The sequence below is a fragment of the Leptonychotes weddellii genome, chromosome 7 (assembly GCF_054177405.1).
Source record: "Leptonychotes weddellii isolate Sample4059 chromosome 7, ASM5417740v2, whole genome shotgun sequence".
NCBI lineage: Eukaryota > Metazoa > Chordata > Mammalia > Carnivora > Phocidae > Leptonychotes > Leptonychotes weddellii.
This window is the reverse complement of record NC_138375.1, coordinates 14,205,937-14,232,677: the sequence shown is the minus strand read 5'-3', so window position 1 is coordinate 14,232,677 and position 26,741 is coordinate 14,205,937. Positions and strand designations below refer to the sequence as shown.

General features: G+C 34.1%; 1 protein-coding gene across 2 annotated transcripts in view; it reads left to right on the top strand.

Annotated features, from left to right (window-relative positions):
• Positions 1 to 26,741, top strand: part of CDH18 (cadherin 18) — a 403,581-nt gene that overhangs the window by 320,026 nt on the left and 56,814 nt on the right. For both annotated transcript variants that reach the window (XM_006726862.3, XM_031018262.2), the window contains exons 6-7: positions 7,155 to 7,342; positions 20,934 to 21,187. In XM_006726862.3, the coding sequence (XP_006726925.1) occupies positions 7,155 to 7,342; positions 20,934 to 21,187 (442 nt within the window). The remainder of the gene's footprint in view (positions 1 to 7,154; positions 7,343 to 20,933; positions 21,188 to 26,741) is intronic.

Below are 26,741 nucleotides of genomic sequence, written 5' to 3'. Positions count from 1 at the left end.
GAGAGGGAAGGGGATCAGAGGGAGAAGCAGACCCCCCGCTCAGCAGGGAGCCCGATGCGGGACTCGATCCCGGCACTCCAGGATCATGACCTGAGCTGAAGGCAGTCGCTTAACCAACTGAGCCACCCAGGCGCCCATGTATCACGCAATTTTATATCGAGTCATAACTACTTCAATCCTCAACAAAACAAAAGTTTGTTTTACCAGGAAGGATTTTTTTTTTTTCCAGAAACTCTTTACTGCTACACAATTCAGATAGAAAGAATATCCTTCTTACGTGATGACTGTTAAAACAACAATTAAGGCTGTTCTTTGTAGCTTGTGTAAATAAAACCAAGGTATTTACTATGAGTGTACTGCGGCTACACAATTATTAGATGTAATTATATTTTAAGAAAGCAGAGCTACATCTAAAGCAGTACAATGACTGCTTTATTCACTAAAAAATTTGAAAAATAAATTCCTGCATTTTATTTTTTTTTAAAGATTTTATTTATTTATTCATGAGAGACAGAGAGAGAGAGAGGCAGAGGGAGAAGCAGGGTCCCAAGGAGCAGGGAGCCCGATGCGGGACTCGATCCCAGGACCCTGGGATCACGACCTGAGCCGAAGGCAGACGCTTAACCATCTGAGCCACCCAGGCGCCCCAATTCCTGCATTTTAAAACAAATATGGAATGACTTGGGTTTTTTTTATACATAATCCTTTTTATAACAGGTATTGTTTAAATCAACCCCTTCATTATATTAACTAGATCTATGATTATATCTGACATAAAATTTTTAAATGTATAAGTACATTGTAGCTATGTGATATATATATTTATATCTATCTAACATCTATCATCTATCATCTATCTATCATCTATCTATCTATCATCTATCTACCTATCAATCTATATGACAGTTTCTCTCATAAATGCTCTAAGAAAAAGGAGGGAGCTGGGAAAAACTTTCCCCTTAATTGCAACAGAGAGAATTAAAAGTTAAGTCTCTTGGTTTAAATTTGTGTATGTCGTTACATATCTATTTATATAATTTATTTTTGAGACTTGAATACACAATCTCTGTCTCCCTGTCTCTCTTCCTGTCTCTCACTAATACATAAATGGAATGGAGATACGCCTTCATACAACATGTGTTTGTATACATAGTCCCACACTATGTGTGAGCATATATGTGTATATGCTTACACGCCTGTATGAAAGTGCAGTGAGGTTTTTAATCCTTTTTCATCCTCTTGGAAATGTATAATGTTACATAGCATATAACCTTTTTGTGAACTTGAGCAGAGTACTCTGAGGGATATTTTGGCAGCCATAGAAGTGCTGATTAGGCTGTGCTATAAATTATCCAAGATGGGCATTTTTTTTTCCCAGAAGGAGTAATTACAGAGTAAAAATAATATGAAAAGCAAAAGATCATTCACCATGTATTCCAAGATTCTAGGAGTTATGACCTTTGTTAATCTGATTTAGATAAAAGTGCATTTTTTTCCTAAGTAGTAAACTATTCCTTCTAGGCAATTGAGCCATATCATGGATAGAAATGGCAAAGCTTCAGGCTGTTAGTCAAAGATTTACATTTTGAATCATATTCTTTAAAGTTTCTCCCAAAGGTTCTTCAAGTCTATAAAGAATGACAATTCTCATAAATAACAGGTAAATGAAGGTTCAGATGTAATTATTATTATTCAAAGATGATAATATCTATTCATGGACATTTGGCTCTCAGCTTTCAGAATTCTTAAAGGTAATACTATATGTTATATGTCTTTATGAGTGGTATTTGCATTTTTGTTAGAATTAGCATTTAGAGAAAGGTTTGTCTGATATCTTTCCTTATTTTAGGATAATTCAATATATTTCCTCCCATGGTTAATCAAACTATATTAAAAATGTGACACATAAAAGTATTTAATGGATTAAAGTTGCAAAGGTGCATGTGAATCTTGTGTTTATGCTAAACATAACTATTAATAAAACACTTAAGCATCAATCATATACTAGGCTCCTTAGAAGGACTCCGGTCCCAAAGATCTTGTTTCTTCGAAATTAAATTCCTAGCAAGTCTATTTTTGATATTCTTTGTGAACTTTTTATCAGAGACATCAGAGGTCATTGACTCAATCTCCATTTATCATAATATATATATGTTATATATTTACATATATTATTATATATTATCTAATATACTTACATATGTATTTATTATATATTATATGCAATTATATATACATATATAATATATTTATTATATAATATTCTTACATATTATAAAGCATATGATATATAATATATAATAATATTATATTATATAATATTATATGGTATAGATTTCTAATTTCCTCTTCTATTAATCTTATATATATGATACATATATATTTCTAATTTCTTCTTCTATTAATCCTATAATTCTCTCACTGGAATATCACCTTTTACACACACACATACACACACCCACACACACACTCAGAGGTTTTATTTTCCAAATTGCCGGTATTTCTTATCTTATTAGAGAGGCCCTTTATTCATTCTCTTTATTGATTCATCTATTGATGGAGACTTGAGTTGTTCCCATATCTCGGCCATTGTGAGTAATACTACAGTGAACGTGGTAATATAGACATTTATTTGAGATTCTAATTTCAGTTCTTTAGGATATGTACCCAGAAGTAGAATTTCTGGATCATAGAGTAGTTCTAGTTTTTAATTTTGGAGGAACCTCCATACTGTTTTCCACAGCTGCTGTACCATTTTACCTTCCCACCTACAGTGTACAAGGGTTCCAATTTCTCCGTAATGCTACCAACACTTTCTGTCTTTTGTGTTTTGATAATAGTCATTCTACCAGGTGTGAAGTGATCTCTAAATGTAGTTTTGATTTTTATGATAATGATGTTGAACATCTTTTTATATAATTGTTGGCTATCTGTATGTCTTCTTTGGAGAAATGTCTGCTTAAATCCTTTGCCAGTTTTGTAATTGGCTTATTCTTTTATTTTTTTTTAATTTTGCTCTTGACTTGAAGTTCTTTATATATTTCAGAAATGAACCCCTTATCACATACATGGTTTACAAGTATTTCCTCCCATTCTGTAGGTTGCTTTTTTATTCTATTGATTGTCTCCTACACTGTGCAGTTTTTAGTTTGGTGTAGCCCCACCCATCCATTTTTGCTTTTGATGCCTGAGTTTTTGATGTCATATCCAAGAAATAATTGCCAAACCAATGTCAAGAAATTTTCCCTATGTTTTCTTTCAGGAATTTTACATTTTCAAGTCTTATATTTAAGTTGTTGATTCATTTTGAGTTGATTTTGTGGAAACTGTAATGTAGAGGTCCAATTTTTTTCTTTTCTTTTCTTTCTTTCTTTTTTTTTTTTGCATGTGTGTATCTAGTTTTCCCAATACCATTTGATGAAGAAACTATTTTTCCCCTGTTTACTCTTGGTACTCTTATCAAAGGTCGGCTGGCCTTACATGCTTGGGTTACCTCTGGGCTCTCTATTCTGTTTCACTGGGTTATATGTGTATCTTTATGCTATGTCATACTGTTTTAAATACTGTAGCCTTGTAATATATTTTGAAATCAGGACATTTTAAGCTTCTAGTTTTGTTCTTTTTTCTCAATTGCTTCATTAATTCTCTGTCTTTTGTAGTTCCATATTCTCAGTTTCTTTTTCTATTTCTGTGAAAAAACCACTGGAATTGTGATTAGAATGGCAAAGCATTACCTGTGAATTGCTTTAAGTAGTATAGACATTTTAATAATATTAAGTATTCCAATCCTTAAACACAGGATGTCTTTCCATTATTCCTATCTCCTTTCATTTCTTTCATCAATGTTTTGTATTTTCTAGTACACAGTCATTTCACTTCATTGGTTAAATTTCTTTTTAAGTGTGTTATTCTTTTTTAATGCTATTGCAATTTGGACTGTTTTCTGAATTTCCTTTTTGGATAGTTTGTTGTTAGTGTACAGAGACACAGCTGATTTTTGTGTTTTGATTTTGTATCCTGCAACTTTACTGAATTTGTTTATTCTAATATATATATATTTTTTTAGTCTTTAGGTTTTCTACCTATAAGATCTTGTCATCTGCTAACAGAAATAATATTACTTCTTCCTCTCTAATTGGATTCCTCTTATTATTATTATTTTCTTTCTAATTTCTCTGGCTAAAACTTCAAGTACTGTGTTGGATAGAAGTGGAAATATTGGACATTCTTGCTTTTAACCAGATCTGAGAAGGAAGTTTTTCAATTTTTCATCATTGACTATGTTGTTAAGCTATGAGCTTATTGTTATAGCCTTTATTATGTTGTGGTACCATTCTTCTATGCCTATTTTTTTTTTAATTTTGGTATATATATTCAGTATATATTTTCTTAAAGAGCCTCACCATATTTATTCTTCTGGAATTTATAGCATTTTTTAGGAACCTGACTATTTATTCTGTCCTTAGAAATTCTAAAAAATATCCTAAACCTCTTTTGATTTATAAATAAATCTCATCTATCAGCTATTTTCTAGTTATTAGGAAACATTTTGAATACATTTTACAATTCACAAATTCTCAACTATATGGAAAGTGTATAAATGCTGAAATATTAATCTTAATGTATTCTAATTTGTCTAATGGGGCATAGTGATTGGGGAAGAGTTACTGTACTTGCAATTCTTAGAATGTATCAACAAGTATCAGCTCTTTTCCTGAACATGATTATCTTCCAGGGATATGCTCCTTCTTTTAAGATGTGACTTAAATGTTTTCTGGGACATGAATCTTTTATGACCAACTTATACAGTTTTTTGTAACTGTCTTTGTAAAAACAACCTGCTTTGTAACACTACCACCATAATAATTCTGTGATTTGCTTATTTATTTCTGTGAACTAAGACTTCTTTTGTTTGCAAGTGTATCACCCCAGTTTTTTTTTTTTAAGATTTTATTTATTTATTTGAGAGAGAGAGAATGACAGACAGAGAGCATGAGAAGGAGGAAGGTCAGAGGGAGAAGCAGACTCCCCGCTGAGCAGGGAGCCCGATGCGGGACTCGATCCCGGGACTCCAGGATCATGACCTGAGCCGAAGGCAGTCGCTTAACCAACTGAGCCACCCAGGCGCCCTATCACCCCAGTTTTAACTAGCTGAGAGTCCTTTGGGAGGCTTATAGAGTTGTGGAAAGTTAAGCTGCAACTTAGAGACCTTAGCAACCAGGAACTTGACAACCTAGCCTTTCTACCTCAACGGCGGGAAATAGGAGATATGTTCTAATTTCTTTTTTCTCTCTCTCTTTTTTTTTTTTTTTTAACAGAACAGTGTCCTATTTCATATGTAACTGCCTAGGATCATTATGATATTTAAAAAGATTCTGAGAATTATGACTTCTTTCTGATACTGAATTTGTGCCCTGAGATTAGGTACTTCAACATGAATTTTGGAAACATGACTATCGTCAGAAACCCCTTCCAACATTTCCTAGCTTTGCCACCGAAGAGAGACTAAAGTTCTTTCCTAGTTCCAGTACCAACATTTTGGGGGATGTCCCCTCTTTGGATCATTGTGAGTCAACTGCCTACCCTTTCACAAATCAACTGCAAGCAGAAAGGGGGGTCCTGTAAAAATTGGGGCCTTATGCTCTTCACAGGTCAATTAAATATATCAAGACGGGTAGAGTGTTTAGCAATATGACAAATCCTGATAAAAACACATGATTAATGTTAGGGGATATGTGTTTCACAGAAGAGGCTGGTATATACAGGAAATGTTAAGTTGGTGAGGATTGTTGAACTAAAAAAATAATGTCAGGTAGCATCTCAAATGTTTATAGAGGAAAACTGGGAAGAATCTTTGTTGAATAATGAATAAACACAAATACATAAATCAATCCATGGTATCCACATATAGCACTTTAAAACATACAATTGTATCTTTAGAAATAAATTAGAGTACTCCATACATTTACCAGATATATTAACTTAAAAAGATATTATCATACCATAACTAACAAAATATTGGCTTAGGGAAATTATTTTCATACAGGCTCCATATTCACTTACCTGTATAGTTTAATTATATCCATGCAGAATGTTAAATCACCATTCATTTAGTCTTGGTTGAAACTCTTTTACAATCATATTTTAATTCAAAGTTCCTGTTATTTACATTGTTATTTGAAATTTGCTATAACAAATAAGTTGTTTTAATAGATATGTTTCTAATTTGTCAATAAAACAGTTGGTAACGACATGGCGATTCATATTTCATAAGTTTCTATAAGGAAAGTTCTATGAGCTCTCTCTGAAGAAACTTAGTATCAGGACAAACTTTGAAAATTTTTAAATTGTTCGGTGTAAACATTTAATATCAGGACATACTGAAAAATATATTTTTGCAAATCAGATCATGAGATATATATAATCAATAGTGTTTTAATATATATAGTGTAAAAATTAGTTCAATCACAAATACTACATCATCCCATGTAGTTATATTTATTTTTCTCATTCTTTAACTTAGTCATTATTTTTACTAATTTTACTAATTTTATTTTATTTATGACTTTATTATAAAACCACTTCAAATTCTTTCCAGAAGCTGACCTGGAATACATGGCAATTAAATGCATAAACAAATTTACTATCTCTCTTTGTCATGGCTTATACATTTCACTAAACTTAAGTTTATTGATCAGAATAATAATCATATTTATAGGTATGCTATATTCTTTTCTTTGTTTTCACTTTGAATTTCAAGTTTTGAATTTCAGGTTTTCAAACTCTTATATTTTAACTTCACATGCTGTATGGAAGGAGAGATGCAATTTCACATGCTGTATGGAAGGAGAAATGCAAGAAATACTTGACTAATTTAGTTTTTGCTCAACATAAGAATACAAATTTGATCTCCCTTACCTTTTTTTCTGTTGCCTAGGGATGTAGAGCTAATAAAATATTTTATATTAAGATATCTACAAATTATTTTTATATATTTTAAAGTTTATGTAAACCTAACATTTCAGTACTAAACAATTTTGTACTTAATACAGTGTTTGAGTGTGTGGTCTAAACATTTTCATGTCTTTTTCTTGTAAAACTTTTTTTGTGAATGATATTACCATCAAATGATTTTAATATGAAATATTTTTCAGAGCACTATCAACTGTATGTTCCTGAGTCAGCTCAAGTTGGTTCAGCTGTTGGGAAAATCAAAGCAAATGATGCAGACACTGGTTCAAATGCTGACATGACATACTCTATCATTAACGGTGATGGTATTGGGATATTCTCCATCTCCACTGACAAGGAGACCAGAGAAGGGATACTTTCTTTAAAGAAGGTAAAAAGAACATATTTTCTCTGATTTAAGCAATTCACCCATTTTTCCATGAATGATCCATGTTGGTGTCAATAGTCTATATTGTCAGATCATTAAAATGATAAATATTTCCTCTTTAAGATGTAGTTACATTTTAATTATGACTATGTCTGCCTCTTTGGAGCCCCTCTCAGAACATAGAATTTTTTTAATGGTAGGAAGATCTAATGTAGAATATACTGTGAATGTACCTGCCATCTTTGTTTTCAGATAACAGCTTTGTCATGATTGTCAGTTCTATTAATGCCATTACTCTATGTTTTACTAATCTAAGTAACATTAAGAGACTTTTCTAACCAATGTAAAAATCTTCATCATGTTAGCTAACACTCACGGGGAGACGGTTTTGTTTGACAGTCATGGATTCATCAAGACAGCTTTAGTAAAACCATTAACCTCCTCCTGACTCTTTTTTCTTGCTAAGAATTTGTCAGTGGACTAAATCTATCTATCACCTTTTTGATTTTAGAGTACAATATGTTTATGTCCTTGTAAAAATGTAGTGGAACATAGAAAATTAACAAAGAAGGATTTCAACATAAGTCCTAAAGCAGTGTGTGTTGAATGTTGAATGGTTTCAGCTTGGAAATCTAGTAACGTTCAGATCTCTGGGCTTTACCTTCATATATTTTTTTCAGAAAGACTGAAATGGAGCTGAGGAATTGGACTTTTTAATAAATACTCTCAGTGATTCTGCTGTAGAATGTATTCAAAACATGGGCTGAGAAATTTTATCCTGATGTGCTACTGTAGATATTGAAGTGAATCCATCATCTGTCTCTCTATCTATCCATCTATCCATCCATCCATCCATCTATCCATCTATCATCTAGCTATCTACATAATTATTTACTTGTGTGTTTTGTATATATTTTTCTATTTGAACTATATAAAATTTTATTAATTCTTCTGATAAATACCATTTTATACTAAAATTGAGGATTAATTTGTTTTTAGATGCTACAAAAGGGACCTGCAAAGTAGATTTTAGAGTGTTTAAATATTACAGAACAGTAGTCATCACTAGTCTATGTAAAATATTGATGTCTTCACCTAAAATCTTTATCATTTTAATCTTTCTTTCCTGTGATTGTAATGAGAAATGTTGTAAAACAAATAAATGAGAGGGGCACCTGGATGGCTCAGTAAGTTAAGCATCTGACTTTGGCTCAGGTCATCTCAGGGTCCTGGGATTGAGCCCTGTTTGGGCTCCCTGCTCAGTGGGGAGTCTGCTTGTCCCTCTCTCTTTGCCCCATCTCCTGCTCATGCACTCTCTCTCTCTCTCTCACTCTCTCTCTCTCAAATAAATACAATCTTTGAAGAAAAAACTTTAAAAAACAAAACAAACAAAAAACAAATAAATGAGAATATGATAAAATGAGGATTTTAGTTGTAAGTTGAGAGACTGAATGTGTGTCTCTATGCAGATGAGTAAAAGTCAATAGAGACAAGAAATTGAGCATACTAAAGAGTTAATTGATTTAAAAAGATGGACTGGGGTAAAGATGACCCTGTATAGGATCTTGATCACAGGTAGAAAGAAACAACCCGTGATGATCTGGCTCCTTTCTTGAGTAAATCAAATAGAAGTGCAAAGTAAATGGTTGCTAATAAGTTTGCAATGATCCAGCTGGTGTGGGGAAGGTGGGGGAGGGGAGCAGTTCTTGCCTATTGAGAACTATGGTCTTTATAAAGTGGGAAGTTACAACATATTTGCAAAAAGTGAGGGTGATGGATGGTTTGACTACATAAAGGATCTGAAATACATCCCACTATATATCATGGGATTAAGAACAATGGGGATTTACCACGCTACATGGCCTCAGTTAATTTGATGGTGTTTGTGAAAAACAAAGGCAAAATGGTTTGTGTGCATATGCATGCACATATATTTAATTAACATACAATAGTTATTTTCAAGATGAGAATTATTTCAATTGTGTAAATGGTAGTGAGAATATACTCAAAATGATCTCCACAGTTAGTGAGTTCAAATTTTCTTTCACTGTTTTTCCATGAATTTATTTTTTGATATAGTCTGCACCTCTTTTTTTTTTTTAAGATTTTATTTATTTATTTGATAGAGAGAGAGACAGCTAGAGAGGGAACACAAGCAGGGGGGAGTGGGAGAGGGAGAAAGAGGCTTCCCACTGAGCAGGGAGCCGGGTGCGGGGCTGAATCCCAGGACCCTGGGATCATGACCTGAGCCAAAGGCAGATGCTTAATGACTGAGCCACCCAGGTGTCCCTGTAGTCTGCACTTCTTCCAAGATGCTTTCGTGTTTTCATTCATCTAATTTTTGAATCCTTCAGATTAAGATTATTAATCTGAGTTACTTCCATTGCTATATGTCATATGTTGTAAATAATTGCAATTTGAAAAATAAACTATGTGGGCGCCTGGGTGGCTCAGTTGGTTAAGCGACTGCCTTCGGCTCAGGTCATGATCCTGGAGTCCCTGAATCGAGTCCCGCATCGGGCTTCCTGCTCTGCAGAGAGTCTGCTTCTCCCTCTGACCCTCCCCCCTCTCATGTGCTCTCTCTCATTCTCTCTCTCACAAATAAATAAATAAAATCTTTAAAAAAAAAAATAAACTATGTAACTTATTCAGGGGTACTCATTCAGGGGCGCCTGGGTGGCTCAGTCGATTAAGCCTCTGCCTTTGGCTGAGGTCATGATCCCAGGGTCCTGGGATCAAGCCCCAAGTTGGGCTCCCTGCTCAGTGGAAAGTCTGCTTCTCCCTCTGCCTCTGCCCTCCCCTCTCCCCCGCTCCTGCTTTTTCTCTATCTTTCTCTCTCTTGCTCTCACTCTCACTCTATCTCAAATAAATAAAATCTTTAAAAAAAAAAAAAAAGAGGTACTCATTCAGGTGGCAGGAAATGGATCAAACAGTTTTTTAAAATCTGTCCCTTATATAATCTTCTAATGCAGCTCACCTTAGCCTTCAAGGCAGAGCTGCTAATCTTCCCAGAGATCAAAATCAGCACTGCTTTCTAAATCGGCTTGCAGAGCATCAGCCCATTCCTTTCCATATCATTCCTTTATCAGAAAATTGCCAAGTTGAATTCACCGGTCCATGGTGTGGTACATTGTAAATACACTTTGATAACTTTCATTCATTGTTTAATGGAGCCTGACTGGGTGGAAAGGGGGAAAAAAAAAAAGATGAATGCAACTTGATGCCCTCTTTCCTCTGGCAGAAACCTCTGTAGCTAAAGATGCAGGCTTCTTAGCAACCTTTCTCAGATTCTCTTCCTGTGGCCTCTCTATCAGTTTGCACTCTTTATAGTACTTGTTCCATTTTTTTTTTTAATTCAAAGATCCAACCCTATTGACTCTCCTGACTTTCAGCAAATACCATCTGTAATATCATTTTCTTTTTTCAGATGTATTTAAACACAAAGACAGTGTCTATTATCTTAAGCCAAAAACACTTAATCTTGGTCTTCAAGTCAATGAAGAGTAGTGGAAATTAAGGATCTTTGCTATCAAAGGAAATACAAATTTTCATCCTGCCACTGTAAGATCTATGGCATTATTTCAAGTCTTTGAATCTGCTGTTTCTTATTAAAGCACTTTACAAGGTGTTTACTAAAAAATGGATAAAAATGTGAAAGTTGTGATCTAAGCTGTGTCTGCCGAAAAATTACAATAATACTTCAATTTCTACTTTTCTCCTTGTCTTCCTTTTTTCCTCTATTTGTACCAAGTTTTAATTACACTTTTCAGACCACTCCATGTAGTTATTATTGTCCCCTCCTTTATTTAATGTTATCCAGTTCATGCATAAGCACATAAAAAAAATATTCTGTGTATATTATATCACATATGCATGTTGTCATTCATGTTTTTTGGTAATCTACTTCTCTTTCCTTCTCCTCTAAAAGATTTTTTTTCAAAGTTCAAGTTTAATATTATCTTTGTAGTTCAATATTTCCAGGTACATATCAGTCACAAATATCCTTCTCTGGATTATCTTTTCTATTTTACATATCAGAGTAGGCATTTCACTAATTTCTCACTATAGAAAATGTAACAATTCTAGATCCCTCTTAAATATGCTAGATCTGATAGAGTAGAAAGACCTTCACTGTGAATGCACTGATAATTTCCATGGATATGTATCTACGCATGCTATAAGTGTATCTGTCACCAATGCTTGCTAAATATTTTTGCAACTGAAAACTTTGTATTTTTTTAAGCTTCATACTGTTCACTGTGTAAAAAGATTGCTATCATTTTTTTTATTCTTATGTTAATCCCCATACATTACATCATTAGTTTTAGATGAAGTGTCCCATGATTCATTGTTTGTGCATAACACCCAGTGCTCCATGCAAAATGTGCCCTCCTCAATACCCACCACCAGGCTAACCCATCCTCCCACCCCCCTGATTGCTATCATTTTTTTAACAAATGATTTGAAATGGACCATAGAGTAAACATAACAATTTATAGAAGTAGTATTTTTATAAAGTTTAAGCTAATCCTAAGAAAGAAAAATATGAAATATGCTCAATTATAACCATACTAGATCTATTCCAAATAACCACATTTTTGGTTGTTTAGTGGATTATTTTTATTGAATTTTTCTTTAGTATACCTTTGCACTGACTGATAGAAAAAAAATCAGATTGTTCTGGCCATTGGATTGTAAAGTTTTGGGGCTCTGAGCCACAAAGTGCAATGAGTAAGACATCCCAACCTGTTGCAAATGCCCACAAAGACAAACACATGAAAACACTTTGTTCTTAAGAAGAAATAGGTTTCTGGGGCACATACGTGGTGCAGTTGGTTAAGCGCTTGACTCGGTTTTAACTCAGGTCATGATCTCGGAGTCCTGGAATTGAGCCCCAAGTTGGGGCTCCACACTCAGCTCAGAGTCTACTTAAGACTTCTTTCCCTCTCTCCCTCTGCTCCCCCTCCCCCGCAGTCACCCTCTCTCTCTTTCTCTCTTTCTCTCTTTCTTTCTAAAATAAAGAAAAAAAAATCTTTAAAAAAAATAGGCTTCTAATTCTAATGAACTATTTACAAAAAACAAACATTCACTAGGGATTTTATTATTAAAAAACTCATCCAAGCTGCTATTTTTATTCTTATAAGGGTCTAATATCTGGAAAGTAGTTCTCCTGCTCAACCAGAAGTTAAAGAGAGGAGTCCACATTTCAATTCAGTGAAATCTATCACTAGATTTGAAATGACTTTTGACAGAAAACTACTTTGGGGCAACTTTGTTCTTACCACTCATATATAGGCATGGCCATGAAGTGATGGAGACCAGTTGAAACTACTTTGGATGTTAGTTGACTGTTTTTTTTTTTTTTTTAATTTAATTTTTATTTTTATTTCTTTGACAGAGAGAGGCAGTGAAAGAGGGAACATAAACAGGGGGAATGGGAGAGGGAGAACCAGGCTTACTGCTGAGCAGGGAGCCCAATGAGGGACTCAGTCCCAGGACCCTGGGATCATGACCTGAGTCGAAGGCAGATGCTTAACGACTGAGCCACTCAGGCACCCCGGTTGACTGTTTTTTACACATATATTTCTATAATATAATTTAGTACATTAGTTGGAAATTGGTAACCTGTTGAAACATCCTGATAAGTTAAGCTAATCATATCCATAGATTATTGGTAAGTTTTCATATGTGTGGGCATATGGAAATACACACACATATTGCTTGTATAAAAATATATGTAAACAATATATAAATATACTTTATATATATTATAAAATATATGTGTATTTGTTATTTGAAATTAAAATGTCCCATTTATTCTTACAGTCTTCAAATGACAGTAAGCAAACATTTAATATTTATTTGTATCAATATCCTTAGAATTATACACATAGAATGAACATTACACTCTTTTGCACAGAGAAATATATACAAGAAAGCTTATACATGTGTTCTAGTTTCCACAGAATGTCTACCATCCAGGAAAGATCTTTGACAAGGACACAAACCAAGGCATAGTAAGGAAGTCTAACTGAAGAAACATTATTCAAATCCATGCCATTTTCCTCATGTTTTGGCAAAATGCTGTCATTTAAAAATACACTTTTTTTCAGAAAGCAAAAATTAATAATAGTATCAGTTACTATTCCAGAATTTGGCCATTTTGTGGAATGATTAAAGTGACATTTGCATGTATTAAAATATTGCTATCAATTCCATTATTATCTTCCCATTCTTGCATTATAAAACCTGGATGAGAGTGCAATATAGAAATTGGACCAAGGTGAGGTCATAAGGAGTCTCTTCTCTTATTACTAAAAAAAAAAAAAAAAAAAAGGAAAAGAAAAAGGAAAAAAAGAAAGAAATAATTTTAGGACCTTCTCGAACTCCCAGAAGAATGGATTCATAGAGCAACTTGGCTGAATTCTGTTTTCAGCATCTTTCTACTTATGTTGGTTATATAAGTCCAGAGGAAGAATATACCAGTGTGATTTAATGAATACTAGAAGTGATTAATGAGAAACAGTTAAGTCCCATATATGTAAAGCTGGCTGAAAAATGATTGATGAGAACGATAACTATCTACAGTAATGTGAAATGTGTTAATATTAGAGGGAAAAGTATTATTTTATAAGAGAGAGCAATGACATGTAAAAGTAATTATGAGGAGTAATAGGATGAAATTAAGAAACTAAAATTTAAAATGAAAATTGGAGCCAACTCATTGACAGTGAACTGCATTAGGATATTGAGCAGTAATTAAGGAAAAGTAAGAGAAGCCCCAGTGGCTGGAGAAGTTAATATTATACCAGAATAAGCCCTTCTAGCAGGGACAGAAGAGAGAGAGGATTTTGTGCGAAAAGCATTTAAGTTTCTTAGCTCTCTGAGTCTATGAATTAAGGAAATTATAAAGGCACTCAGAGTTCTGGTAGCCAGAATTAATAAAATTATAATTAATGAAGTTATCAATTCATTTTCAGTGTTGTAGCAAAGACTTGAAAAGATGTGTAAATGTGTCTTTTAATGGTGAGGACACTATATTCCACTAAAAATCTGTTCATCTTCAGTCACCAAATTGGAATGTTATACTACACTGTTTAAGTGCTAAAGATTTCAGGCAGTCTATATAGCGTAGTGCTTAGGGGGAAAGCCTGTAGAGTCCCACGGCCTGAAGTCAGATCCCATGTATACCACTTACTGGTTGCTGCTCCTGGGCAAGTTTAGCTGTTCTGTGCCTCGATTTTCTCATTTGTAAATGGGAAGCAATTATAAGTCATGGAAGTGTTGTGATGATTAAATGAGTTAGTATATGTTAATTGTTTAGGTCACACATAGGTGTCAGCTATGCATATTTTAGAAATAATACAGAATTTTTCATCCTTCAAATATAAACCATGTAGTAGTACTTTTCTGTACTCTAAATACAGCTATGTTTGAGAGGGAGGAAGAGCTATTAATCACCCACCATGCACTAGGAATTATGCCAGATACCTGAAATATGAAGATGAATTAGATAATACTCTTTCTCTTAGAGAAAACTGAGTAGATGTGAAACATTATTATAATACCAGATGTCAAATGCTAACGATACAGGTTTACTTACATTATTACGAGCTCACAGGTAAGAGGGCCAACTTTTCAAAGATGAAGAAGGGTCAGGAAAAACTTTGCACGGGAAATTACATTTAGGCATGCGTGGAGTAATATGTAGCAGATACTAAGTAAAATAAATGTGAGTCAAGGGCTTTATATTTAACTGCATTGTCCTTTAAGTGTGGAGGTCACAGACAAACAATTTTGAACATTAAAAATGAGGAAATATTATATTGGGGGATACATCATCTAACCAGTATAGTTGTGGCACGAGGGACCTGAAATCTATGTCTTTCCTGAAGAAATCTTTATGGTCCATAGAGGCAGAGTGGAAATTTCTGAACACCAAACCTGGGGTCTCATCCTACAAGTGGTTGAATTAGAATGTAAATTGAATTCCCAACAATGCTGTAAATGTCTTCTTCCTCAGGAAAGCCAGGGCAGTCACAGAAATTGGAACAGGTGAGGAACGGGTTATATTCTCTAAAGCCCTGAGAAAGGTCAGGTCAGCCAAATTTCAGACTCTGTCCCCAGAATTGTGAGAGAATAAATTTATGTTGAATCAAGCCGTCTACTTTGTGGTAATTTGTTGTGGCAATCCTCAGAAACTAATGCATTAAGACAAAAACCTAACAGACCAATAGAAATATTAAGCAACCTCATTTCTGTGTACCTAGGAAATCATTCTAAGCACCATTCCAGTAAAAGAGAGCATATCGCAGGTGCAATTATCCCAGGAATGTTTGGATGGTTTAATGTTAGAAAAACAAATATCTTACACTGAATCGTATAAAATCATCTTTTGTGTATGTCATACATTGTTAATATCAGCAATTTCATATGGTTAATGCTCATTTTTTTATAGTTGAGAGTTGTTAATACATATCCATGTTGTATTTGTGGTAACTATGTTTTGCTGGCATATTTAGTTATTAATTATGATTGTCATGATTGTATCATAGTTAACATTGTTAGATAAAACACAGGACACCTAGTTAAGTTCTAATTCCAGATAAATTATAATTTCTTAACTAAGTATGTCCCATGTGATAATTAACACATGCTCTCTCAAAAAACAATTTTAATTTACTAAATTTGGCAACACTAAGCATGGCATTTGTTAAGTATGCGCTGATGTGGTAGTCTGTGTTTGTAACTCTCAGAGCTTAAACTACAACTGAACTTGTCCAGAGAATTGAACCCAAGGCAAATTCTATAAAAAATGAAAAAAGAATTTGATGGTATTCCTGGAATATTTCTTCCTAAACATTAATATTATGTTAGTAATCTCTGGTAGAATATCTTTATCTTATTCTTACCTATTAAACACTAAACTGATAATCCAGACATACAGTTTTCCAAAAACAGAAAGTTGAAATAGTTCTGCAGTTTTGTTAAATGAAATAAACTATATTTAAATTATAAAGCTCTATCCCCCACACCAAATATCTTGGTGAGGCAGAATTTATGGAGTAGATAATGGGTGAGCAAATTCTCAAAGACATCTCTTTCAAAGAGTCTTCAGATAGCTCTAAAAGGAAAAACTCTTCCCTCAGTTTTTTCTTTAGCTTGAGTGTTTTCATCACTTCAGTCCGAATGTTGTCAGCATATAGACAGAAAGACCTAAAAGCATGAACAGTTGACATTTTAATATAGAACTGGAAAATTTTGTTTTCTTAATCTCATGAACAATCTCTGGCTGTACAATCCCCCTTATCAAGTTCATAAATAATGCCTCATGTTTATGGAGCTATTCTGTATCTGTTTTTGTTTTGTTTTAAGATAGGAAAAACATATGTTTTGTGTTTTAAAAACTCTCAACCAGGGGTGCCTGGGTGGCTCAGTCAGTTGAGCATCTGCCTTAGGCTCAGGTCATGATCCCGGAGTCCTGGGATCGAGCCCTGCCTCAGGCTCCAGGGCAGCCTGCTTCTCCCTCTCCCTCTGCCCCTCCCCCCATTTGTGCTCTCTCTCTCTCTCTCTCTTTGTCTCTCTCTCTCTCTCACACACACACACACATACACAGTCTCTCTCTCATATAAATAAATAAAATCTTAAAAAAAAAAACCATCAACCAGACATTTTATGTTTTTGCTTTCTGTGGTAACTCAATAGCCTGGGTGAATTTTCTTTAAGATTTTATTTATTTATTTGAGAGAGAGAGAGAGAGTGTGTGTGTGTGTGTGTGAGAGAGAGAGAGAGAGAGCATGAATAGGGGGAGGGGCAGAGAGAGAGAAAGAAGCAGACTCCCCACCAAGCAGGGAGCCTGCCAGAGCAGAGAGCCCACCACAGGATCCCAGGACCCCAGAGATCATGACCTGAGCAGAAGGCAGATGCTTAACTGACTGAACCACCCAGGTGTCCCTCAATTTTTTTTTCTTTTAATCATTTTCCTTCCACTATCTTCTTATCAGAACCAGGCTTTAGATGAATAGATTTCACCATTCCTGGTATACTGTTTTTAATATACCACTTTTAGGTTAAAATAAAAATCTGGTAACTATGGAAAGTATAACCCAGTGTTCTAAATAATTTCCCAGGACTATATGATTAATAGGAAATTACTGGAAGATCTATTTAAAATGTGTGATGAGTATTTGGACAGCTTTGCCAAAATTATAGAGGTAGCAAAAATAATAATCCTAATCCTAATCCAGTATCTATATACTATTGTAGTTTTAATGCAAAACAAAAAGTTACCATACTTTATATGCTATGCATAATCCTACAGTCCAAGAATAAATGGCGGAATTTCTTCTCAGTTTTTCTGTACTTGCAATTTAGCAGCACCAGATTTTCTACATAAATGAAGTTGTAAAAATATTTCCATTTCCATTAATTCATTTTCTTCTAAATCCCTGTCTCCATCTTAAATAACCCTCTCATTCCTTAGTGGCTCTAGCTGGATTCCTATCCATCTATCTGCCATCCATCTTGTGTAAACCAGTCTTACAAAGTGATTATCCCCGCCTTGGGGTAGTTAAATATATATTAGATAATCATAAGCATGAAACCATGTGTCTATATAAACAGCCTGTACCTTAGCAGTAGGTAGGCTAGTGTTAAGATAAATGACATCTAAGTTGCCAAAGGACCTGCATAAACAAACCAAGAGACGCCCGTCATATTGAACGCACAGCTCGATAATAATATCCTATGGTGTAGAGGTGGCCAAAATTGCCTCTACAAACTTCCTTGAGAGTCACAAAGATGTAAAAGCCTACGACAATGAATAAATGGAGATGACTTTTGAAATCCTGTGTTATAATGAAAAAGAGATGTTAAGCATTACTTAGTAAACAAATCCTATTTTGTTTTTTGGGTAGTTTTTTATTTTTAAGGTCTCAAACACGTAAGTTCAAAGAGAAGAACCTTAATCATTATAAAGTTTACCAGATGCAGCAGGTTGACTTTAAGAAATTACGTTGATCTAAACATATGGTAAACCTGCCAAGGGTGTTGCTTTCCAAGAACAAACTACCTGGATTCTGGCAGCCCACACTCCTCTGCACCTAACAAGGATCATATCCAGCTACCCAATGCCTGATAGGCAGCAAGTGGATACTGTTTCTAGATCAGGCTATTTAAATTTGGATGAGATTTGCTGAATTAGTCAAAGACAGATTCTCATTTACTAATGTTAAGGAGAGAAGTCAAGGAAGGAAAAGGACTATTGATCTCTATTTTAAATTCCCTCAGAAGGAAATCATTCCCAATTGATGGAGTCATAAACTTCAGAACCAATTAACCCTTCTTTAAAATATATAAACCTAAAATATATAGTATTTTATCATATATAAATATATATGTATATATGCATATATATATTTATATATGATATCTGTGGTCTACTTTTAAGAATTTGAGTCCTTGGGGCACCTGGGTGGCTCAGTTGGTTAAGCGACTGCCTTCGGCTCAGGTCATGATCCTGGAGTCCCGGGATCAAGTCCCACATCGGGCTCCCTGCTCGGCGGGGAGTCTGCTTCTCCCTCTGACCCTCCTCCCTCTTGTGCTCTCTGTCTCTCATTATCTCTCTCACAAATAAATAAATAAAATCTTTAAAAAAAAAAAAAAAAAAAAAAGAATTTGAGTCCTTAAATGTTTTTACATTTTTACTTTGTCTCATAAAAACTTGTAAAATATTTCAATGGCCCACTCTCATCCATGTCCCTGAGATGTATGATAGGTTCTAGGTTCTTAATATCTCATTTGGAAATTAAATTGTTTTACCTTCTATGCTATCTTCAGTCTCCAGGAAGGCCAGTTTTCCAAGACAATTCAGAAGAGATAAGGGAAATAATCATTAGTAGGCTTGATGTTCTGTTTATAAAATCCCTTTAAGGACACTCATTCTAATCAGTTTCTCCTTCGCTGTTAGGGTAAAGGAAACTATCTGAGTTCCTCCATAGGAAATAATCATTCTCTGATCTTTCAAGAAAGAAAGCTGCAAGACTGGAGCATGCTAGTTAGATTTAGTGCCCCATGCTAGCACTAAAATTAGTGGCAGATATAGGGATGAAAAAATATTCTGTTTCTTCTCATAGATATTGATTAGGAAGACCAGCATCAATGGATACTTTACCTGGCTCTGAAAAGGCCGATGTCTGGATCTTTTGCACTAATATCACTATGAAAACTTTTGACATTGTTAATCCTAAATCTGAGCTCATTTTAGGTCATAGAGTCTATTATATGCATCATGTCTAACACATTACATTCAGTTATATGAAAAAGTACTTTTTCTTAGAAACAATACCTACCTGCTTACAGGTACTCCTATTTCTGATTTTGTATACTTATTATTTTCATAATATCTAGTATGTCTTATGGCATTAAGTACAGTGATATAAATGTCCATTTACTATTTTATATCCTATATTAGACCATATGTTCCTTGGAGCAAAACACTTGGATGACTTTATTCATTATTGTAAGTCAAATCCATGACTGCTGACCTATATTATTAATAGGAAAAATATATATATTGGCTCGATGATTTTAAAAATTAAGACAAAAAACTAAAAAGCTTATGAGAAACTATTGATATGGACTCAAAGCTAAAAAACAAATGGTATAAACAAAAAAAAGATTATAATTTAAAAAATAAAATAGATCAAAACTTTATATTAAAGAATATGGAAACAAAACATGTAACAAATAAAATCTTTAAAAAAAACCATGAAATGGTATTACCAGCAAAACAAAATAAATATAATTAAAACAATAAACATAAGATTCAAAAGTCTGTATAGTTTACTAAGATTCTAAGGAAATGTTGTTGAATTGAAAACTTAAAAGTTTATCAGATTGTAGAATAAAATACCAAGTTTAAAACCAGCAAGGCGAAAGTAAGATGAGGATAGATTAAAAAAAAAAAATCAATGATAGAACATAAATTGTTTAAATGCAAAACAAAAATCTATTTTTTAAAGTTAAAAAATTAGTAGCAAATATATTTTTTAAAGATTTTATTTATTTATTCGACAGAGGGAGACACAATGAGAGAAGGAACACAGGTAGGGGGAGTGGGAGAGGGAGAAACAGGCTTCCCACAGAACAGGGAGCCCGATGCGGGGCTTGATCCCCGGACCCTGGGATCATGACCCGGGCTGAAGGCAGACGTTTATTAAGCCACCTGGGCACCCCAGTAGCAAATATTTTTAAGAGTGCTAATGCAAACTGAAGAGAAGATAGAAGTTACTAGAAACTAAGAATGAGAATCTCCAAAAGACAGTATTTGTTTGTCTGTAGGAAATATTTTTTTTGTTCCTAGTTATCATCATATTTATAGCTTGAAAAATTACAGTTGATTCAGACTTGAGTTTTCATGATTTTTGCTTTAGATGTTATTATGAAGACAAACTTCATAGTCTGTTGATAAATGAAAATAGACTGAATTAAATCTATCCACATCTGTTTGTTTTCAAAAATGCGAAAAAAAATGTTTGTTTGAAATGCAATGATAGTTATAATATTGGAAATCTTATGTATTTTTTCCCAACAGCCACTGAACTATGAGAAAAAGAAGTCATATACTCTCACCATAGAAGGAGCAAATACACATCTTGATTTCCGCTTTTCTCACTTGGGTCCTTTTAAAGATGCTACCATGCTGAAGATCATTGTTGGAGATGTGGATGAACCACCACTCTTTTCCATGCCTTCCTATGTCATGGAAGTCTATGAAAATGCCAAAATCGGGACTGTTGTTGGCACAGTTTTGGCACAAGATCCTGACAGTGCTAATAGCTTAGTAAGGTACGGTATGCCTTAATTTTGTAGACATTTAAAAATTTTTATTGCCTCTCACAATAATTTAAAATGAATAATAAAATGTGAAATATTTTATTTCCAAGTTATTTTCTATTAAGGTAATTAAATTAGAAAATTGATTCCTTGACTGAGTAATGTAGCGATGGGTTTCTGTCAAATTTAGAATACATGTAACTATCTCCTTGAATGCAGTTGACTGTCAATAGCATGGCCTTGAACTGCACAGGTCTGCTTATAATACATGGATTTTTGCTTATAATACATGGCTTTTTTTATAATAGTGCTGCAAATGTATTTTCTCTTCCTTATGACTTTCTTAATAATGATTTCTTTTCCCTAGCATACTTTATTGTAAGAATATAATATCTAATACATGTAACATATGAAATATGGGTTAATCGACTATTTACATTATTGGTAAGGCTTCCAGTCAACAGTAGGCTTAGTATTTAAGTTTTTTGGGGGTCAAAAGTTATACGTGTTTTCTACGGTGTGTGGGTGAAGGAGGTCAACACTTCTAAATCCTGTGTTTTTCAAGGATCAATTGTATATTGTTGACCACATAGATTATATTTCTTCATTTGACTTAATAGATGTGAGCATAATTGAATGGAAAAGTTATGTAGAAATATTTAACTAGAGAATTTTGAGTTCTTAGTGATAGGAAGTATAGCTATAGTACAAATTAAGGATTTGGGGATTATACTCATCTCTGCCTCCTGGTTCTGTCACAGTAGTTGTGTGCATTTAGGAAATCATCTACTCTTATCTGTAAAAAGAGAAAATTAACATCTGTCTCTCAGAGTTATTGTGAGAATGCATGAAGCAATGTGCATGAAATGCTAAACAGAGTTGCTTGCATCTAGTAGTCACTCTATAACTTCTAACTTCTAAATTCCAAGGCAGCAGAGAGTGCTATTTAGAGAAGTACTTACTTCCTGAAGATGGAAAGACCAGGGTGGGAATTCTGGTGTCTGACTTACTAGCTGTATCATCTTCTAGTCAATCAACCTTGCTGAATCTCAAATATATGAGCAAGGAATAATGATGTTGTATAAATATGTCGATAGAATTAAGTTAAATTGATATAAAATACCAAGCACAATCAGTAAGTTATCACTAAATAATATTTTTTTATTGTGGTATGTCATGCAGTAGGGATAATGAAAGCTTTTCTTGCATGATCAGAAAGGTGTTTCCTTTTTGTTTTTCTTTTCTTTTTTTTTTTTTTTGGTCTCAATTATGATAAAAATCAAAGGGTTGTATACTGGTACAAGGCTTTTTAGTTACCTTGTATTTATACCTTGGATAATCCTAAGGCCCTAGAAAGTTTGAAATCTTTAACAAATTTGTCGGCTTGATCCTATCAAGTCCTTATTCTCAGATTCTTCATTTATTATCCTTTTTAACAAAAGCTATTATGGTAAATATTCTCCTTGATATCTATGTTATGTTTATAAAGGGTTTCAATTTTCTTTTATATAAGCATTATTATTTCAGTTAAAAAAGAAATGCCCACAGCACTCATGCATGGACAGAAACAATTTTCTGTGCACTAATGTATATATTCAACAATCCTATTCCATCTGTGAGTACAAAAACAACACCTTGTCAATTGATAACCCCTCTGTCACACTTACAGCAAGAGTTAAGCATTGTTTGAAGTTTCAGGATAGGCAAACTATACAAAATAATATGCATAAACCCAATTTTAGAAATTGATCTCTGATCAAAGGGATGGATATTTAAGTCAATGTGTTTAGTTGTCAAATGAGGGAGAAGCCCACTATGCTTCATTATTCCATGGAATGCCATATTTCAACAATATTTTTGTCACATAATAATAAGTAAAAATTCTTCTAACAACATTAAAAACTAGAGCATTCTAAAAGATACTTATAAATGTGGCCATCATTTATCAAAAAAAGACAATACACTTTGAGAAAAATATTTCATGCTCTTAGTTTGATGTGAAAAGATTTGATAAATAATGGTAAGAGTTTCTTTTGAAAACTCAAGTTTGATATTAATGATGTATTCTGTAATACATTTTTACAACATAACAAATTTTAAAAACGCTATGAGGGGTAGAATATATTTTCCAAAATGGTAGACCAAAGGGAGGAAAAATTGAGGTCAGACACAAACTTCTTTCAGTGTTGGTCTATATATCCCAACATACACAAAAAACACTCCTTCCACAAAGAACAGTAGTTCTTACCCAAGGACAATACCACACACACACCAGAGGATATTTGGCAATATCTTAAGACATGTTTGGTTGTCACAACTGAGGGAGGAATACTATCATCTGTGGGTAGAGGCCAGGGATGGTGCTAGAACATCCTACAATTCACAAAAGAGTCCCCACAACAGAGAAGTAGCTAGTCCAAAATATCGATAATGCTGAAAATGTGAAACCCTGACATAGAGCAAACCAAACTGGGCTGTCCATTGGTAAAATGGAAGGAGTAATTATTCTCATGGAAAGAAATTCTGAAAATACATTTTTTTAAAGATTTTATTTATTTGAGAGAGAGAAAGCAAGTGAGAGAGAGAGCACGAGTGGGGTGTGGGGTAGAGGGAGAAGCAGACTCCCCAGTGAGCAGGGAGCCCGATGCGGGGCTCGATCCCAAGACTCCGGGATCATGACCTGAGCCGAAGGCAGATGCTTAACTGACTGAGCCACCCAGGCGCCCCTGAAAATACATTTTTGAGGATTACATACCAGTATGTATATTTCACATACATGCATAGCTATGTGGATGTTTCAACATCTACAGTTCATTTAATAAAATGTTATTTATATGTAATTAATTGTCCCATGATATTATTGATTACCTCAGTAATGGCTCCATATTATTAGAAGCTTTTAATTGAACACCTGCTATGTTACATATGTTCTCCCAGTTTCTGGGATACAAAGACGATTGGTATATTGTCTCTAAACACTAATATTGAGACATACTAATCCATTAGAATACACATTATCCTTTTTATTTTGTTTTGGTTAGAAAACTAAAATGAATCCTTCCAATGCTGCCTTAAAATAACTAGACTCTATAGCTGCTGTTTGGGGGCATAATTAACATAATATTTATTCTTGATTTTAATAAAAATGTGTCATTCACACGGGCCTCTGGGTGTAAACAGTGAATAAAAAACAGAAAACATTAACAAACAGAAAAGCAAGCTATACTTCCACCTCTCTCAGGGACCAAATGTTTGTACTAATTAAGGAAACGTACTTTGAAAAGATGTACCTTGCAATGTGCCCTGAAATGCAATTAACTCCAAGTTTGCAAAATTGATAATGAAAGGGAGTTTGAGTCTTATAGGCATTTGTGCAAACTTCCTGACTTCAGTCTTTGTGTTCCAATTTTCCAAACTATTAGTAAGATTCTTCAGATTTCTAAGAGCATACCAGGTCTAGCTTTTGTCTCTCTTAAAACAAGACTGTGCAATTTGCAGCAATCTAATCATCACCTTGTATTTTGAAAATGAAATCAGAATCAGGCTTTTTACTAGCAGTGAAGAAACCCTTGATTTAAACAGACTGTACTCACTTGCTGGTATATTACAAATGGAATTCAGGAATTCCCTGTGTAGCTACTGAGAGATGAGCAATTCTATACTGGACATGAGAAGCTAGAGAGCTTTCTAGAAAGTGACTGTTAAAAATAGAGATTGTTCATTGCTTGCTATCTGTGGGCCAGGGGCTTTATATAGCATGCCAAAAACCCCTGTAGGAACCCTAAAGTGTCTGTATTATTCATCCCATTCTACAGATGAAGAATTGAGGGCTCAGAAAGTTAAGTAATTGGACCCATTATCCATAGTGATAAAGTGGCAGACTAGGAATTTGGATCCGGTTTTACTTTTCCCCCCAAACCCTGTTTTTAGCAATATTCTGCTACATCTTATATATCTCAACTAACAAAAACAATAAAAACTGCACTTACAGAAGTCACATATCATAAAATAGGAAGCAGATGAATATTTTGCATGTTTAGAAAGCCATTAATTAAATGCCAGTACGTGGGATCTCGTATTCACGTAGATATGTTTCACACATGGGAAAAGGGATCTGAAGACAGTCAAGTCTTATTTTACCTCTAGCATCTCAAGAGCAAAACTGTTCTTAATTTTAGAGTTTCTTCATATTATAAAGTCTAAGACATTAGACTTGATTTAGTTCAACAAAAAATTATTGAAGTCCTCAATATTTCTCATATGATGAAAAGCTTTACTATAAATTTATATGACTAAGAATTTCACTCACATCTTTACTTCTTTTCCACTCTGGTTCATAATCTGATTTTATCTGTACATTTACTCATTGTTAAGATTTTTATTTTTTTCTTCGTATGATAACCTTAAAGCAGTCAGAGGAAATATTAAATATTTTGCATAATCATGTCAAATGCTCATCATGACACTATTTAGGGACAATAGCCTATTTACATGCTAACATAAGAAATAAAATTGTGGGCGCCTGGGTGGCTCAGTTGGTTAAGCGACTGCCTTCGGCTCAGGTCATGATCCTGGAGTCCCGGGATCGAGTCCCGCATCGGGCTCCCTGCTCAGCAGGGAGTCTGCTTCTCTCACTGACCCTCCCCCCTCTCATGCTCTCTCTATCTCATTCTCTCTCTCAAATAAATAAATAAAATCTTTAAAAAAAAAAGAAATAAAATTGTGATCAGATTTAGAAATATTTGCCAAAATAAAAAAAAATCTTTCTAAAATATCTTAAAAAAAAAAGACTAGTTGCAGAGAATTAGAAGTGTTTGTTCAGTCTGTTTTGAGTTTAGCTGTACTTTCAGTGAACAAACGCTTACAGTATATTCACCACATACTTATTGTTGTATTTGTTTTCCTATGCATTTCTGAATTTTCACATAGTTCATGATGAGATGGGAGTTAGAATATTGCATTAATTTTGAATGCCATAACAGCAAAAAATTAGAAATATTTCAAAATAATGACAAGGTCATGTTGCAAAATTGAAAAGTAGAGTAAAAACAAATATTTAAGAAGGTTTGCATGCAGGATTCATATTCTTGAAAAGAAGATGAAAAATTATCAAAATATATTCATGTAAAAGATCATCTGATACAAAATGAGCTTTTATTCTATAGACAAGATTTATTTGTAAAAGTTTAGTTCATTTAAGTCACGAATACCTTAATTCGTTCCATAATAGGAAGACTTAATCCACCCTCATCAAAACTATCATGGTCTTCTGATACAAAGGGGACAACTTGGGACTCCCAGGTGGCTCAGTGGTTAAGCATCTGCCTTTGGCTCAGGTCATGATCCCAGGATCCTGGGATGAAGTCCCGCATTGGGCTCCTTGCTTGGCAGGGAGCCTGATTCTCCCTCTGCCTGGTACTCCCACTGCTTATGCCCTCTCTCTCTCTCTGACAAATAAATAAATAAAATCTTTAAAAGAAAAAAAAATTAGAACTCAGAGAATTTAATGCAAACGGGGCAGAGATAGAGAAAGGAGGCTCCCATTTAAAGCCAGAAGTCTTTGTCT